The 17,624-nt window shown below is 46.5% G+C and overlaps 1 protein-coding gene across 6 annotated transcripts; it reads right to left on the minus strand.

The window, feature by feature from the left end:
- Positions 1 to 747: 747 nt before the first annotated feature.
- Positions 748 to 17,584, minus strand: cnot3a (CCR4-NOT transcription complex, subunit 3a). Of its 6 annotated transcripts, none has more exons than XM_063199147.1 (18): positions 17,454 to 17,584; positions 16,603 to 16,663; positions 16,393 to 16,460; positions 16,207 to 16,281; positions 15,976 to 16,065; positions 15,159 to 15,287; positions 14,692 to 14,787; positions 13,741 to 13,960; positions 12,607 to 12,740; positions 10,978 to 11,031; positions 9,634 to 10,639; positions 7,747 to 7,852; positions 7,119 to 7,260; positions 6,035 to 6,134; positions 5,306 to 5,504; positions 4,174 to 4,306; positions 2,754 to 2,879; positions 748 to 2,348 (listed from the first exon to the last, which is right to left on the minus strand). In XM_063199147.1, the coding sequence occupies exons 2-18, from the start codon at positions 16,625 to 16,627 to the stop codon at positions 2,250 to 2,252; spliced, it is 2,802 nt and encodes a 933-aa protein (XP_063055217.1). In that variant the 5' UTR covers positions 16,628 to 16,663; positions 17,454 to 17,584; the 3' UTR covers positions 748 to 2,249. The 6 variants fall into 6 exon arrangements, with proteins under 6 accessions (XP_063055217.1, XP_063055216.1, XP_063055213.1 ...); XM_063199146.1 differs by having other exon boundaries at positions 10,978 to 11,034; XM_063199143.1 differs by having other exon boundaries at positions 7,032 to 7,260; positions 10,978 to 11,034.
- Between the last annotated feature and the right edge of the window lie 40 nt (positions 17,585 to 17,624).

Consider the following 17,624-nt stretch of genomic DNA (forward strand, 5'->3'; position numbering starts at 1 on the left):
CCCTCCCGAAGCATCATACAGTATCGGTAGCGCTGAATTATCGGACCGGTGCCTCCCATGCCCAAACTGGATTATTGACTGGTAGGTTGCGAGTTCGAGCCCAGAATGGCCGACTGCGCAGGAATGTACGGAGTAATAAACTAGTATTTAGTAGTATGACCAAAGTACAGTAAGTTTTGCAGCTAAAAATGTCTATATCTGGAAATTCAAAATGGCGGACCATGAAGAAGATCCCCTTTTCATGTATGAAAAGTGCAATTTTCCCAGTCATATTGCATACTTAGTTTGATGGTGGTGGTAAGTATTGGTTAAAAAGGTAACATTTGTGAATGGACAGCATTCTGGAAATGAATAGAACTGAAGACATTTAGTTCTGTGGTCACTCATTTGTAACAGCCAGTCTTTCAAATTTCCATATTCAGTCAACTCGCTTCTGCGTTCGCAGGCAAGTTTGCCAAAATTGAGAAGTTTCTTGACGTCTTAAGATTCTATTATGTTGCAGGAAGTATTCTAGACAAAACAAAAACACTATGCTGCTAAAATGCCATGATATTCCCTGTCTGCACAGGCAAAATGGTCAAATTCCATAACTGGAAAAACCTTTATTGAAATTCCATGATATTCCAGGAATTCCATGGCCATGGGAACTCTGGTCAAAGGTTCAACAGGTCATTTGAAATGCAGCAGCATTCATTCATCATCACAAGTTCTGTTTATGTTCATTTGTGGTGAGACAGGACAGAGAGCTGTTCACAAAAGTATTTTATTGAAATTGTACAATCCTCTTTTTTCCATTTCAGGCTTACTGAATGGCATATCACATGCTATCCTGACAGTGTCAAAAAAGCAAAGATGAGAAATCAACTCTATACATAATTTTGTACTTATTTTTTGGAGAGAAATTCACATGTTGTCTGTCAGCTGCCCTTTCCTTCCTTAAGCCAAAAATAATTTCTCTTTTTTAAAATTTCTACACAGTTTCTTAACGTTTGCTTGTTTGAAATACAGATTGTGGGTTTTCCCTCCAAAAAAATGAAGGAAAATAAATGAAGTTAAGAAAATTCACTGAGGACACGTTTTGAACTAAGAGGAGGCTTTTAAACGCATACGGACACAGAGTATAAGGGAAAACGATGATTTTCTTTAAAATGAGTGTGCTCCTAGTAGGACAAATGAGAGGGAATTCGTGAAGTTTGGTTTCCAAAATGAAATAACGGCATACAAGGGTGGGAGTACTTTTCTTTTTTTTTGTTTTTACATCAGAACTTTCCGAGCTTTCCACATGACAAAAAAAGATATATATAGATATACTTCTTTTTTTAAACCACAAACAACCTACACACTGTTAGTGAGAAAAAGGATAACTTCCTGCCACTGATTTTTCTTCCTTTTATTTGTTGTCTTATTTGATATTTACTTTGAAGTATATGGGGATTTGCTGGCTGCTCCTAAAATGAATGAGCACAGGCAGCGGTGGAACAAAAATGTCAAGTTGAATGTCGAGGGTCATTTTTGTTGTTGTTGCCTGGATAAGTATACATATACTTATATATAACTATATATAATGCTGTATTTCCACATTTCCTGTTGACAGAGAGGAGGCAGAGTAGAATTCAATTGCATAGCAATTTAATTAACATCTCGTCCCTCTTCAAAGCAAAGTAGGGCCAGGCCCTGGTCTGTCATGGTGCCGGTGGGCAGTGGGGCGGCCAAGGTGAGCAACTACAGAACTGCTTTCAGAAAACATCCGCAGACTCGGCCACAGCAGAGCAGAGCACAGGGGTCAAATTACACTGGTGGCGATGCGATGTATGCGTGTCTGTGTGTGTATTTTTCCTTTTGTTTTCCCAATTGGAGTTTTTTTTTGAGTGTAGCTACACCGTCTGACGGGGTGCTGGGGGTGCGTGGTGGTGTTTTTAAAGGGGGGTAAAACAGAAGTGTTGCTGGGTAAGAGGACTGCAAAGAGAGGTTCAAATGTTTGTATGTAAACAGGCACTCGACCCCCTCCTCTCTCTTGTGCCCCTTCCCCTCCCCCTTTAAGATAAAGGCCTACTTAACAACCGGCTTAAAAAAAAAAAAAAAAAAAAAACTGAGGAAAAAAAAATCATCACGACATGGAGTTCAGTCTCGGAATGTCAACAGCAGCACATTCTCCATGGCGGCCATCTTGTCAGCTTTGTCCCACAGCGCTACCACCACTACCCCATCCGTCCGTCCCCTCTCCTCTCCTATCCTCATTGGACGGTCGGTCACTGCAGGTCTCGGTCCTCCAGGTAGCGATATTCAAAGGTGAAACCTTCCTTCTTGCGCTGGCCCCACTTCTCGTAGTCAAAGTAGATGTATGTGCCCTGCGGGAGGAAAACACGCATACACACGCACACAAACACAAGAGGAGAGAGGGGTCACACATACTGCTGCTTGAGGAGTACGGATCATATGTTGCCTGGTATCAAGTGCAACAAATGTGACTAATAACTTTGGGATATTAAAATGAATTACATTGCAAAAATCTAAAATGCTAAAATGCATTAGGTGGCACAGAAACCTCAATACTGACGCAATGTGATAAAAGCTTGTTGCATAAGTATCACCAGGCATGTTCACAAAGAGCAACCTGAGCATGGTGTATGATGCTTGACTGTTTTTGTTTGGAAGAGAGAGAGTCCAAAACATGCTGGCTGTCTGGTAGCCTCAGCCGGAATAGGTAGGGGCTATATAGGTAGATAGGCTCAGCGAGCAGGTGAGCGACTGACCTGTTCAAACTCGTCGGTGATGGTCTTGGGCTCCTCGTGCCTCTGGAACCACATCATGTACTTTGTGTGGAACCTCCACGACTGTTTCTTAAGAGCTTTAGCGGACAAATACTGTGCCTTGGTACCCTGGCAGAGCAAAAAAAAAAAAGATTGATTACTCAAAACACAGATTCAGTAAGACTGCACATTCTGAACATTGTGTTGTTACTGTACATTACTGTGCGTACCTGGTGTGTGTGTGTGTGTGTGTGTGTGTGTGTGTGTGTGTGTGTGTGTGTGTGTGTGTGTGTGTGTGTGTGTGTGTGTGTACACAAGCGTAGATTGTAAGAAAACTAAGGATGGTGTGATTGTGCTCATCTGTGTGCGTATGTAACAGAGTTAGAAATGTAGTTGGTGAATTTCACTATAAATATTTGGTTCTTCTTATCATACGAGTTGCAGCCACCTGGTGGTGTATTCTTGCAGCTGCAGTAGGTCAGGTCTTTGCACACGAACTATGCTTCCTCCAGCCAGAAAGAGTTTACTTCGCTGGAGGTAAGTTCAGTGGTATAATGCTTCGTGTGTTCATCCATAAATGCAATATTATACATGTGTGCATACTAGGTTTGCAATTAAAAATGTTGTTGAGAGTAGTACTGCCACATGATTATGAGATCGCAAATGATTTTGCATTAATATTGAAATGGTATTTTGAAGTGATAATTTCTGACCACGCTATGAACCTGCTAGTCAGTTCGCTGCTAGTCTGAACCACGCATTCTTTGTTATCCGTGGGCAGTCAGCTAACTGTATCTTTATCATTTTGTGTACAGATATGAATGTACGACAGCAGCTGCATGATGTTGTGTGCACTTAATGTTTCACCAGGTAGGCTTTGTTTTGCTACTCGATGTCGTTCTCATACTGTTTATTTACTCACCAATGGAATACTGTAATGGAATGTCCCGTTTAATGAGGGAATGTTATCGTAGAATGTTGTCCGTGATAATATGTATGTAAAAGACAATGGCTCCATGTCTCGTGCTGACAATTCACTATACGATCACAAGCAGCCAGAAAGAGTTTACTTCGCTGGAGATATGAATGTACGACAGCAGCTGCATGATGTTGTGTGCACTTAATGTTTCACCAGAATAAATGCAAGTTGGAGACAACCTTTGTGGCCTTTCCTTGCCTTCGACCTGCCGCCGAATGCGGTCTGTTACACGTACACATTCACAGTGGCTCGCCATTATATTCACGCTTAGAAATATTTATCAAAAGTTAAGCTACAAAAACTGTAGAATAAACGGTTGCTCATATGGGCTCAACATATCCCATCAAGACAAGTATTCTGGAGCACAAGATCTGCCGACACACAGCCTGGGATCACATAAAAAACAAAGAGTGGGTTCACAAATCCGAAACAGACAGTACAGACCTCCAGGTAGTAGAAGATGAAGAAGAGGGTCTCTGTGGACAGTCTCTGGTAGAACTCGATGGAGTCGGAGTGGTGGGGGGGCACCTGGTGATGGAAGGGCAGGGTGGGGCACGGGTTCCTCATCAGGTACTGCCTGTTTGGGGGGGATCAAAGGTCAGCTCAGAGATCCACATCACCGCAAGGACTGGACTGTGGGCTTTAGTCACACATCCATTAGAGAGGCCACCGCACCGCATATCCAGGTACGCGTGAATAAGTCACATGGGGAATGTGTGTACGTTTGTGAAAAAAAATTTCTTTAAAGATGCATGCGTGTATGATTCCCTCAGAGTTGGAGGGATATGGCACGTGTGTCCATGCCGCCTCTGGCATGGTGTGTGTGTGTGTGTGTGTGTGTGTGTGTGTGTGTGTGTGTGTGTGTGTGTGTGTGTGTGTGTGTGTGTGTGTGTACCTGATCCTCTCTGAGTCCGAGGGGTGGGGCATGTATGTCCATGCCGCCTCTGGCGTGTTGTGTGTGTGTGTGTGTGTGTGTGTGTGTGTGTGTGTGTGTGTGTGTGTGTGTGTGTGTGTGTGTGTGTGTGTGTGTGTGTGTGTGTGTGTGTGTGTGTGTGTGTGTGTACCTGATCCTCTCTGAGTCCGAGGGGTGGGGCATGAACAGACAACTTGTGCGACAAAACAACAAGAAGAAACTCATTGCGCTCATTTCATTGTTTTGTTTTCATTGCATCGTTTCTCCGCGCTGTAAAACGTGTGCTGAGGGATTTTAGACAGAATATGTCTTTGCACGCGCGCTGTTGTGAAAAGCAGAGTAGCCTAGAACAGTCCGTCCGATCCGTCTCTGTCATCCCGTTGACTGTCAAATTTTGGCCTTTAGAAAATTTCCCGGATTTTGGCTGAAAATATGGGAATTTTCCCGGATTTTGGGAGCTCAAAGTTGACAGGTATGGATATGGCACGTGTGTCCATGCCGCCTCTGGCATGGTGTGTGTGTGTGTGTGTGTGTGTGTACCTAATCCTCTCCGAGTCCGAGGGGTGGGGCATGTGTGTCCATGCCGCCTCTGGCGTGGTGTGTGTGTGTGTGTGTGTGTGTGTGTGTGTGTGTGTGTGTGTGTGTGTGTGTGTGTGTGTGTACCTGATCCTCTCTGAGTCCGAGGGGTGGGGCATGTGTGTCCATGCGGACTCCTGCATGGCCTGCTGGTAGAGCTGCTCTTTGGAGAGGGGCGTGGGGCCCAGGGGACACACCCCTAACGACGGCGGCAGGTTCACCTCCGACACGGCCGGCTGGGGAGCCACGGGGGGCCCGCTGGGGGCCGACGAGCTCATGAAGATGTCTAAGACGGTAAAATGAAGGCATTAAAATAACTGCTGCAGAGGGAATGGAGCAATGTATGCAGGCATCAAGAAAAATATGTTCAACTGCACGCATCATGAGTGTGTATACTTGTATATCTTCTGCTTCAACTTTGGCTCAGTGTGTTCTTTCGAGGAACACATTTTGTGTGTGTGTGTGTGTGTGTGTGTGTGTGTGTGTGTGTGTGTGTGTGTGTGTGTGTGTGTGTGTACACTGGACCAATCTACCTTTGAGAGGCCACTGCTATTGAAGCACACCAACAAGGTGGCGCCCTCGTTCTATGTGGGGACCAAATCCTGGACCCCACATGTTTTGACCCCTTTTGCTCTTACTGGTAGAGGTAAAAGTGTAAAAAAAAACATTTCCTCACTGACAGGTAAAGGTTTTGGTTTGGGCACAGTTTAGCATTCTTTAGCTATTGTTAGGGTTAATAATATGAATGGAAGTCAATGGGAGGGCCCCACAAAGATATTAAGGTGGGGCTGTGTGTGTGCGTGATTAATAATGTACCTCTCTCTGAGAGATGTAGGGAGGAAATCTCTCCATCCAGTGCTGGGCCCAGGGCTGCCCTCTTTGCCATGGCTGCCAGAGAACTCAACGGCTCAGGGGCCTATTGGAGAGAGAGAGAGAGAGAGAGAGAGAGAGAGAGAGAGAGAGAGAGAGAGAGAGAGAGAGAGAGAGAGAGAGAGAGAGAGAGAGACAGAGAGACAGAGAGACAGAGAGAGAGAGAAGATGAAAAGAGAAAGAGAATGAGGCAGAGGGGGAGGGGGGGGGGGGGGGGGGCAGACAGACGAGACCGTGAGTGACAGCGAAAGAGGGAGGATGAGAGACAGAAAGATGGAATGAGAGACAGACAGAGAGAGAAGCAAAGAGTTGCAGAGAGAGAGAGACAGGAAGAGAGAAATACAGACAAACACAAGAAACAACATTGTCACTGACACAGGAAACATCACGAAAATTCAGTGACATAGGAAAGATGAAAATTCAGCGTCAAGAAGACCTTTCGCTCACCTCAAAGGGCATCACTATTCTCTCCTACTACATTCTAAATGTATCAAAGAGGGGCTGCATTGGACGAGTCCCCAGACTAGGAGGGACCAGCTTCGTCATTAGCCCATTCATGAAACAGGGGCGCCTACGAGCGCACCCCATAAAATACAACATGTGTAAACTCCAGGACAGAGAGTGAGATATCATTTTATGCCATTCATGGCCAAACATTTCAGTCGTTAAAAATATATTATACTACCATCTCCTCATAAATCTTAAACGTTAACGCCAGATTTCAGACATGAGGTCTGAGCATGCCTGGCCCTGCGCTAGTTCAATAGCAGAGGAGGGGTGAAAAAACAGGAGGAGTCCTGTTGGATTACAACAGTTTAAGAAGAGAGGGGGAAGAGGAAGAGGAGGAGGAAGAGGAGGAGGACAGAAAAAAGAAAAGGGGGCAGCTATAGAGACGGCTCGGTGAGGAGCAGCGTCCTCAGGAGCAGACAATGATGACACCCACACTAGGCCACTGTCTGTCCCAGAGTCCACCTTGGGTGTCTGGTGGTGGTGGTGGGGGCTTGACTTGACTGGGCGGACTGGGGCGCACCTTGATGACCTCAGAGTTGGGCGTGTAGGAGTGCGGGCCGTTGAGCAGACTGCCTCCGCCGGGCGTGGTGTCTGTGAAGGAGGGGGATGGCGAGGAGGGGGGGAGGGTGATGGAGCTCAGGAGACTGGGGCCGTTATCCAGCCTGAGGCAGGGGGAACAAGGGAGCAGAGAGAGAGAGAGAGAGAGAGAGAGAGAGAGAGAGAGAGAGAGAGATGGAAAGAGAGAGAGAGAGAGAGAGGGAAAGAGGGAGGGGGGGGGAGAGAGAGAAGGAAAAGAAAGTGGAGGAAGGTGGATAAAGAGGAGAGAGAGGGAAGGCGGATTGATAGAGGGGAGGAAGAGGATGAGAAAGCAATAAAAGAGAGAGGAACATTGAAACAATGGTAGAACAGCAGAATAGAAAATAAATACTGTACTCAGCCATTGAGGCAATATTCCAGACTGTAAAACAGCACCATTACACAACACAGAATTTCACAACACACTTCCATCTAGTGAGTGCTTTTAATCCAAAGTGTCTTGCACTAAAAGAAAAAAGCATTTAATCATTTGTGTGCTCAGAGAGGCACCAGGGATGGGCTTGTAAGGGCAGTTTCATTATGGGATAAATATTTCAAAAGTGTGCACTCACGGTGGGTTGCCCGAGGAACTGAGCGACGTGGGCTGGCTGCTCTGTGATTGGCTACCGCTGTTGAGGGTGGAGTCAGGCGTGTTGTCCGCGACAACGGCGCTGTAACCTGGACACACGGCAAAGACAATGACCATGAGGGTGCAATATACATGGGTCAAAGACGTCTTTGTTATTCAGTGTTACGGACACCTTCCGCCGACTGTAACAAAAAAACAAGATTTTTAAATTGTTTCAAATGAATGGATGACAGCCGAGGCTTTCATGAATTCCCTGTAACCATAAATAAATAAATAAAAAGAGTCATGTTTTTTACAGTTACAGTCAGCAGAAGGCATCCGTTACACTGAATGACAATGCCATTTTGCACGTCTTTGACCCACATGCAGACGCCACTGTGCCATTAACACATGCTAAAACCAGCAAATAAATAACACAATCAAATGCATAGTATATTGAAGAGTAGTAGAGGTAGGGCTGCATGAACATTTTAAATCACGATTATTAATGATGACTATTAAACAACAATAAACAACTGAATTTTGTTTGTAGAATGTTATATAAAATCACAGAATTAAATATAACAATGTAGGCTATTATATAATTACAACTTCTATACTATATAATTATAATAATTATCTACCGGTAATAGACAATAGCATTAAACGTAAGTGGGCCTACAGATGAACAGAAATACCAGTCTGTCAACATGCCCTGGCTTCAAGAGCACCCACAGGCAGGCGACTACATTGCCCCTGTGACATCACCATTACCGTAAATCATCGGGGCCACGATTTTTAATCGTTGCGGCCAAAATAGTTTCCGATTAATTGTGCAGCCCTAAGTAGAAGTACTCTTACTGCTGTAATTACAATGTAATAGCATTACACTTCGCTGACACTTTAATACTAAAGGGACTTACAGCGAATATCATTTTTCAAGGTATTGGTTACAGTCCCTGAAGCAATTTGGGGTAAGGTGTCTCGCCCGAGGGCACTTCAGCCATGGATGGAGGTGTAGGAAGATGACAGGTGGCATTCGAGCCTAGCTACAAACCGCCAATTGAAAGACTAACTCCCTAACCTTGGCCACAGCGAGCCCGTAACAGTAACCACGGTTGTACATGAGTACATGTCCTTATATGGTTTATAAAGCAGTTATTCCACTGTACCCAATGAGGTAGGTACGGTGTTAGACTTGGAGTACTACGCAGGTGCTACGGCCGGCTGGGGTGCCACGGGGAGACCCTACGGGGGGGCCCTACTTACACCTCTGTGCATAGTACCGTACATAGTAATAACTTCAGTAGCTGTTAATTACACTAAAGACACACACAATCTATAACCAGAGGAGTGTGCAACAAAGTCAAATGTCTGTGTATGTTATGAATTACTTAAGTACTTGAAGATCCTTGCAGTAGGTATTGTTTCACGACAGTGTTCCCTAAAGTGTTTCTCACTTTGCAAGAAATCCCAAGTGATCCACGGGAATGTCTGTTCAAAAACTGTTTTTCATCTTTTTTATGCATCCTATGCCATGTACCATGTGTTTAAATTTAAATGATATGTAAATCATCTTCATGACATGCCCCAGTTAAGAGATGAGGATGCACCAACTCATGCATTTACATACGGTAGCCCTGTTTTTAAAAGCTCACTGCAGGAAACTTTGAGAAACACTGCAGTGGGAGGATGAACAAATAAGACTCTTAGAGAGGGGGACTTAGTTTCTGTACAATGATCCAACTGACATAACGGGGAAAAGTACCGGTAAGTGTTTTCATCATTCTGACAAAAAAAATACCCTATTCACTTTGCACCATTCCAGAAATTCTAGTAAGTCTGCAATATACACACACACACACACACACACAAAAGCTCCCATACTCACTTGTGCCTCCATTCTGTTTGAGAACACTGGGTGGTCTGGCTGGAGCTCCGTTGCCCCCGACTCCCGCTCCCACTGCCCCTGTGCTGCTCCCGTTACCCCCGAGGACGCCCACGCTGGACCCCGAGCCAGGGGCCGTGCCCACGGGGCTGTGGGGAACCTGAGGCGGCCCCTGTAGAGACGACGTCTGTCCCGGCACCAGGCCCAAGATACTGGCTCCGAGGGCCCCGTGCCCAGGGCTGGAGCCCAGCAGGCCCAGCGAGGAGCCCGTGCCGTTGCTGGTGGCCCCCGCGCCTCCTCCTACTCCGGCTCCCACCACGCTGCTGGCTCCCGTGGAGACGCCGCCGCTGCCCGCGCCGCTCCCTACTTGTCCGCCGGGGGCGCTGCCCACCCCTCCCGCCGCCGCCGCCTGGGCGTACGGGGTCGGGGTGGAGGTGGAGAGCAGGCCCGCCATGGTGCTCATGGAGCCGGGCATCCCCGACAGGCCCAGGGCGCCACCGGGCATCTGGGCCGAGCTGCTGGGCACCGTCACGCCGGCCTTGCCCAGGCCCAGGCCGAGCCCCAGGCCCAGGGCCGAGGCGGCCGAGTTGGGCACCGAGGACACGGGGGGCTGGGCGTTTGGCGTGGCCGGCGCCGGGGTGCTGGAGCTGGGCAGGGACGGGGTGGTGGAGGAGGTGGGGAGTGTGGGGTGGCTGTGGGGGCTGGGAGTGCTGTTTGAGGGCAGGGGGGTGGGGGTGGTGGGGGTCTTGGTCTGTGGCTGCTGCGGTTGCTGTGGGGGCTGCTGCTGCGGCTGTAGTGGGGGCTGCTGGGATTGGGACTGGACCGGGTGCTGCTGCACCACCGTGCTGAAGCTGCCCAGGAGGCCGCCGCCACCGCCGCCGCTGGAGACCGCCGTGGGACCGCCCCCCACCACCGTCGCCATGGACACCGAGGAGGGGGTGGAGCCCGAGGACGAGGACGACGAGGAGGAGAAGGACAAGTGCGACGGGTTTCCATTTTTCACAGGCGACTGACACAAAAACAGATAACAATACAAATGTAAGAAATATGTAGGTTTGCAAATTCACTAGTAAACTTGGCAGACACATGGTAGAAAGTGATGGCAGACAAAGTGAGATCTGACGGGTATTCCATGAACATGGTTAACTGATAAAGCTAGTTAAGATGACCTACAGAATGTGGTAAACCCGCTGATCCCGAAGGACTCCCCGCTCTATTATTAGCCAATTTACCACTACCTCCAGGCCAACTTGCTACTGAACCATCTTCCTGGAGTATTACCTGGTTTCAAACAGTACCAACAGACTCTATATAAAACGTGGCACCGTAGAAAGTGCGTTCTCTCACCTGGCTAACTTCACTGTCCGTAGATCGCCCTCTCTTCTTGTCCTCTTCCGAGTTCTCCTGAAACAAATAGACTCCTCAATAATGCTTACAAAAATGCAAACCCCCCCGCTCCCCGCCCCCCCCCTAAATTTACAAAATACAATTAAGAGGTAAGAGTCTACTAAGATAGTGGAGAGGGGATAGATGGGTGGCAGAAGAGCAGATTAGGAAAGAAGAGAAGAGAAGAGAAGAGAAGAGAAGAGAAGAGAAGAGAAGAGAAGAGAAGAGAAGAGAAGAGAAGAGAAGAGAAGAGAAGAGAAGAGAAGAGAAAAGAGAGGGGTTTGCTGTTGTGGCAGTGGCGGGCGATGGACAGATGGGAGAGGATGAGGTGGTGGAGGTGGATAAAAGATGGAGTGAATAGAAAGAGGAGAGGAGGAGAGAGGGGCTTACTTTTGTGGAGATGGCAGGTAATGGATGGGTGAATGATGAATTATACTGAAGAGAAGAAGAGAGAAGAGAAGGCAGATGATAGGAGAGGAGAGGAGAGGAGAGGAGAGGAGAGGAGAAGAGAAGAGAGAGAGGAGAGGAGAGGAGAGGAGAGGAGAGAAGAGAAGAGAAGAGAAGAGAAGAGAAGAGAAGAGAGGGGTAGATAGGAGAGGGGTAGATAGGAGAGGGGTAGATAGGAGAGGGGTAGATAGGAGAGGAGAAAAGAGGAGAGGAGTAGATAGGAGAAGAGAGAAGAGGAGAAGGGAGGAGAAGAGAGGAGAGGAGTAGATAGGAGAGGAGAGAAGAGGAGTAGATAGGAGAGGAGAAGAGAGGAAAGGAGAGGAGTAGATAGGAGAGGATGGGAGAGGAGAGGATAGGAGAGGAGACAATAGGAGAGGAGAAGAGAGGAGAGGAGAGGAGAGGGGAAAGGAGAGGAGGAGAGAAGAGAAGAGAAGAGAAGAGAAGAGAAGAGAAGAGAAGAGAGGAAAGGAGTAGATAGGAGAGGATAGGAGAGGAGACAATAGGAGAGGAGAAGAGAAGAGAAGAGAAGAGAAGAGAAGAGAAGAGAAGAGAAGAGAAGAGAAGAGAAGAGAAGAGAAGAGGGGAGAGGAGAGGAGAAGAGAGGAGAGGAGAAGAGAGGAGAGGAGAGGAGAGGAGAAGAGAGGGGATGAGAGGAGAAGACAGGAGAGGAGTAGATAGGAGAGGAGTATATAGGAGAGGATAGGAGAGGAGAAGAGAGGAGAGGAGGATTTACTGGTCTATCGGTGGCGGGCAATGGTGGGACGGGTGACGAGGAGGAGGTGGAGGTGTATAAAAAGATAGATCGAGTGAAGAGGAGGAGGAGAAAAAAAGACAGAGAGAGGGGAGGAGGTATATGAAAGATGGAGTGAGGAGAGCGGGGAGGAGGAGAATAGAAGGGTTTACTGGTGTGCCAGTGGCAGGCAACCTTGGGATGGGCGAGGAGGTGGTGGAGGTGTATAAAAGATAGATCAAGTGAGGAGGAGGGGTGAGGTGAGGTGAGGAGAGAAGAGAAGAGGAAAGAGGAGCTAACCGCTGTGATGATGATGGGTGATGGCGGGATGGGCAAAGAGGAGGTGGTAAAGGTGTATATATCATAGATAGAGCGAGGAGGAGGAGGAGAAGAGGACAGGGAGAGGGGTTTACCGTTGTGCCAGTTGCGGGCGATGGCGGGATGGGCGAGGAGGAGGTGGTGGACGTGGGCGTGCTGCTTGAGGGCAGGAACATGTCGTCCTCCAAGTTGTTACCTTGAGGAGACGTGGCCATGAGAGCTGTAGCTGCTGTGGAGCAAAGAGCAGAGGGACCAGGGGGAGAGGGAGAAAGAGAGAGAGAGGGGGGGGGGGGGTATAGGAGTAAAGAGATGAAGGGTGAGTCAGACAAGAGAAAGAGAGAGAGCGAGCGAGTAGAGAGAGCGAAAGAAAGAAAGAAAGAAAGAAAGAAAGAAAGAAAGAAAGAAAGAAAGAAAGAAAGAAAGAAAGAAAAAAAGAGATGGAAGGATGGATAGAAAGACACAAAAGAGAGAGACAGGGACAGAGAGACAGAAAGAGAGGAATATAGGAGAAAAGAGAGGAAGAGTGAGTTAGAGAGAGAGAGAGAGAGAGAGAAAGAGAAAAAGTGAGAACGAGAGATGCAGGCAGGCAGACAAACCGACAGAGAAAGAGTGCAAGTGTTAATTCAAAGAAAACATGACAAAAATCTGATGAAGGCCAGTTGGTGTGTTGTGCTGTGTTATGTAAGCCAAAAACATCCCAGTAAACTAAGTTCCAATGTTTTGGACAACGTTTGGGTTTTAAAAGCAAAACTAGTTACCAATACTCATGAACGGCCATCCGGGTACTTTGCTCCTAAATGTGCGTTACGCCCCTTTATGGGTGAAAACAAACTGAATGTCTCATCAACTTACATGCTACATCGGCTTGCCTAATGCTTCAGCCACGGCTTTTTGGCTATATTATTTGAACAGCCGGCAACACAACACGTTTTCGGCATGCTGCGCGTGAACAACGCTAGTCTACAGGTCCGTATCTTTCGTTTATTAAACCCCAACATCACCAATTGACTTGCATGGGCTGTTTTCCCCCACAAATGGGCATAACGCACATGGAAAACGTCACGCCGTTCATGAGTACGTTAAGGGTGCAAGCGAGAACCTGAAGGAAAACTGCTGACAACTTGCTTGAGTACTTGCCACAGGTTGTGTTGTGGTGCCGTGTGCTGGGCTCAGCAAACACAATCCCAGCTAATTTAGGTTTGGACAACTGTTTAAAAACCAGAACTTACGTAGGTCTTCCAGGTCCAGGTCGTCGTAGAGGAACTCGTTCTCCTCGAAGTCGGGGTCCTGCGAGGAGTCGATGTAGTACTCCACGTCGTCCTTGATCTTGTGGATGGCGTCCACCTGCACCGAGTCGTTGTCCAGCATTCGCAGGATGGTCTCCAGCATGCGGATATGGTACCGGTGCCGCTCGATCAGCCGCTTCAGCTCCTCGATGCGGTCTTGTTTCTGCTTGGGCGACATGAGGATGGAGTTTATCGATTTAGCTTGAATATATACAGTACACATTAAATATATACATTTGGGCTTTTACATCTTTACTATTCAGATAAGAAAGTGAGAGAGACAGCAAATGAGTGGGAAGAGAGAGATGGGAAATGATTGGGGACACAAACTCGGGCTAGAATCGAACCATGGTCCCCCGGGTAATGGCACCCAAAAATGAAGTTTAAAAAAAGGATAGTCTGCTGCAGACATTTATGCGATTTATATGCAAAATAGTTTTTAAATCAATAAACACACACAAAACATGATCATCTTTGTACTGTAGGTGCACAAGTATCTTTTGTATTCAGGTCATCAACAAACAATAAAGAGAGATATTATAAAAATGAGGATAGCCACGTGAGGGGAATGATGTGCACGTGGCAGTATGACAAAGGAAGGGCAAAACCAAATAGAGAGTTTAACATTAGAAAGATGAGAGGAGCGGGAGCTGACAGTTCCAAGATGAAAAGAGCAGAAGAGATGAAAAGGATTTGCAGACTGGGAAGCAGAAGTGACGAAGGACAGGTGAAGAGGGCGAGAGGTGTGAAAGAAGTGCGAGGTGAAGCAGATAGAGAGAGAGAGAGAGAGCGAGAGAGCGAGAGAGAGACAGAGACAGAGACAGAGACTTAGTGAAGGTGGAAGTGAAAAGGATATCTGAAGTGAAACTCTTGAGGTTGAATAAGAACACCAACCTCTTTGTCTCCCTTCCTTTTCTTGGTCTGGACAGACAGGGACTCCACTTCACTCTCAAACTGGTCCACCTGCATGTTTAGGTTGTCTATCGTATTCTGGGGAACACAAAGGGAGTGCTTAAGGTTATACTTCATTTATTATACCAATGCAAAGGCGGAGTACAGAAGTCAGCACAGTTGTAGAACATTGCTTAAATTATATTCACTAACTACTGTATTTTTATTGGGGACACTTCACAAAACTTGACAGGCCTTATTTATCGATGAAGGTTAAAGGTTTGCTCATATTCTGAAGAGGCATTCAGCCATTTTAAATTTTGTTTACAGCGCTTAGCATTGGCCATATTTACTAAAATATTTCCCTGAGCAGAGATGTCAGACATCAGCGGCCAAAAAAACCCAGCCATAGTACTAAAACAAATGGGACTTTGGGGAGCTTTCATCTGGGGTTTTGACCAATGTTTTACCGTTAGCCACTGTTCCGTTTCCTCCTTCTCCTTCTGTGCGGGGTCCACTTTTTGGGCCAACCCCAGGCCCTCCTTGGAGTAGGCTTTCGTTTTCGTCTCCCTCTCCACCACTTTGAACCGCTCCATTTGCTATGTAGAGGGAGACACGTTAAGTCAATCATTGCTGTTTATCGAAGGAATAAGGGGGATAAAAAGACCACACACTGGTCTTCTTTGCTGAAAGTGTATTTGGTGAACAACTAGTTTTGCTATCGCTTCATCAGGTACACCAAGTTAACAGATTGAACCTGATGAAGCGATAGCAAAACATGTTGTTCACCTACTAAGCTTTCAGCAAAGAAGACCAGTGTGCTGTGTTTCACCCCCATTTTCCCTTGGGTGAATGACTGCACATCACCAGCACCTGGACAGCGGCTGTGCATAGGGACTTAGCGCTTTGAGTCAACCATTGCTGCTGTCTGCTCACCACTGTCTGTTTAAACATCAGCCGTTCAATTTATTTAGAAGCCAGAGGGGCTCAGACTGGCAATGATCAATACAGCAATGAATAATGTAGGTCTGTCCCTGTTGCAGTGGGAATCGACCATTACTATTAGCAGGTTTTGATAATGCACTCTGCTATGGTATGACATTGTATTGCCTTCAGCTGATGCTCCGAAGAAAAGTAACGTTTCAAGGTACAGGGACAATCCGCCTCTGATTGTGAGATTAGATACATTGTTCATGGACATGAACATATTATTTACTCAAGAGCCTAAAACATAGGCCCCAATCTGTACAAAGCGTGAAGTTTTGAAGCAGTACGCTGGATATTTACCGTCTCGATCAGCTTGCGGTTCTCCACTAGCTGCCTCTTATCCTTGATCTCGTTGGATGCCACCCATGTCTTAATCTGGTCTCGTAGTCGCTGCAATCAGAGCATTCATGGTTTTATTTTGCAGTTTTGCATGGGTACAGTACGGGCAGTTTTAAGGTTCATAGGGAATGAAAAAATGATGACAAAGCATCAGAGGAGGGCAGGTTTGAAGGAAATGAAGGACATTCTTACTTGGAGCTTTTTGATCTCCTTCTTGAGGTCAGCCTCATATTTTTCCTTCTGGTTGGCGTTGGCTGCATTGTGTAACTTAAAAAAAAGCACAGGGGTCATCAATGCACTGCTACACTGGATACATTCTCTTCATTGCACCATTATATAAAAGGCAGAGAGAAAAGAAAACAATGCCCCAAGTCTCACCTTTTGCCAAATGTCTTCAAACTGTTCGACACCTTCTGCAACTTTTTTCAAACATCGATCTATTTCACCTGGGAAAGGTCAAAGACAGAGATTCTCATCATGAACACTAACACTACTATGCTTGCAAATAACTATAACACCAGACGACGGTGTACTACTAATATTAACAGCAAGCCCCAGCAGCAAGATTTAATAACAGAAGATGCTCACCTTGTAGTTTTCTTTTATCAGCCATGGCTTCGCTATGATGCTGTCTTCATACCGCCTATCACTAAAATACAAATGGCATGTGTCTTTAGGTTGTCTCCTGCAAGGATACGGGTATCAGCAAGATGTCACACATTGACAATTTCGTCTGACTGTCCCCGAAGCACACATCAGTTAAGACAATGGCTCAAATGCTGGGGGAAAACAGTAATCGTGCACTATATACAAGTTTCACTGATGTTTCACATCACATTTCGGAGAATGGTGCTCCTCGGTTGGCTAAAACATTCCCTCTGGCCAATGTACACTGCAACAGCTCGAGTACTACACCACGTTAGCATAACAGTTGTAGGATTCCTGCAATAAAACATAATAACTACAGTTCACAGGTCAAATAAAGGCATCAACTTCTTTTGGGACAATGCCTACCTACCTTTCCACTCGGGTGTCTATTAAATTTGCTAGCCTATTAGCCAAATAGCATGACATCTTCTCGTGAGCAAATGGTTAGCTAAGCTGACGTTTCCAGTGTGGATGCAGAAAACCCAGATACTTCATAACATCGCCGTTAGGCACGCGAGTATCTATCGGATGCAAGCATGGTCTGACGAACCCACAATAGCGAGCTTTAGGTCATGCGTAAGCTGTGCAGGTAAATGAAATATGACTGTATTGAAAAGGTAGGCTAATGCTGAAAATGTACGCTAATACTGAGAAGGTAAGAAAGCGAGCTAACAGTTGGCTAACTCACTCGCTAACGCTGGTGCACATACAAGCTAGCTGGCTAGTTTTTGTCATATTTACGGATGGTCTGTTAAATAGTGGACCTTATTTGATGTACGTGTGTTCTCTACCTTTAGTAAGTAATAATGAATTCGTATATCTTTTTGTTTTGGCAGCCACGTCCACGATTACCGAACCTTCTTTACTTCAAATTTCAATGTTTTCTTCTCGTCAATCTCTTCAGTATGTACATTAAAGATGGACGCTAGGCCCCACCTCCAAAATATGGTCCCGCCTCTAAT

Source organism: Engraulis encrasicolus, chromosome 5, assembly GCF_034702125.1.
Source record: "Engraulis encrasicolus isolate BLACKSEA-1 chromosome 5, IST_EnEncr_1.0, whole genome shotgun sequence".
In the NCBI taxonomy this organism is placed as follows: Eukaryota; Metazoa; Chordata; class Actinopteri; order Clupeiformes; family Engraulidae; genus Engraulis; species Engraulis encrasicolus.

Coding starts and splice junctions, on each gene's coding strand:
- cnot3a (XM_063199142.1), bottom strand. CDS start 16,627: ATGGCTGATAAAAGAAAACTACAAG. Junction 16,282..16,392: donor TTGAAGACATTTGGCAAAAG/GTGAGACTTGGG, acceptor CTTTTTTTTAAG/TTACACAATGCAGCCAACGC. Junction 4,307..5,305: donor TCGGACTCAGAGAGGATCAG/GTACACACACAC, acceptor CCCCCCAAACAG/GCAGTACCTGATGAGGAACC.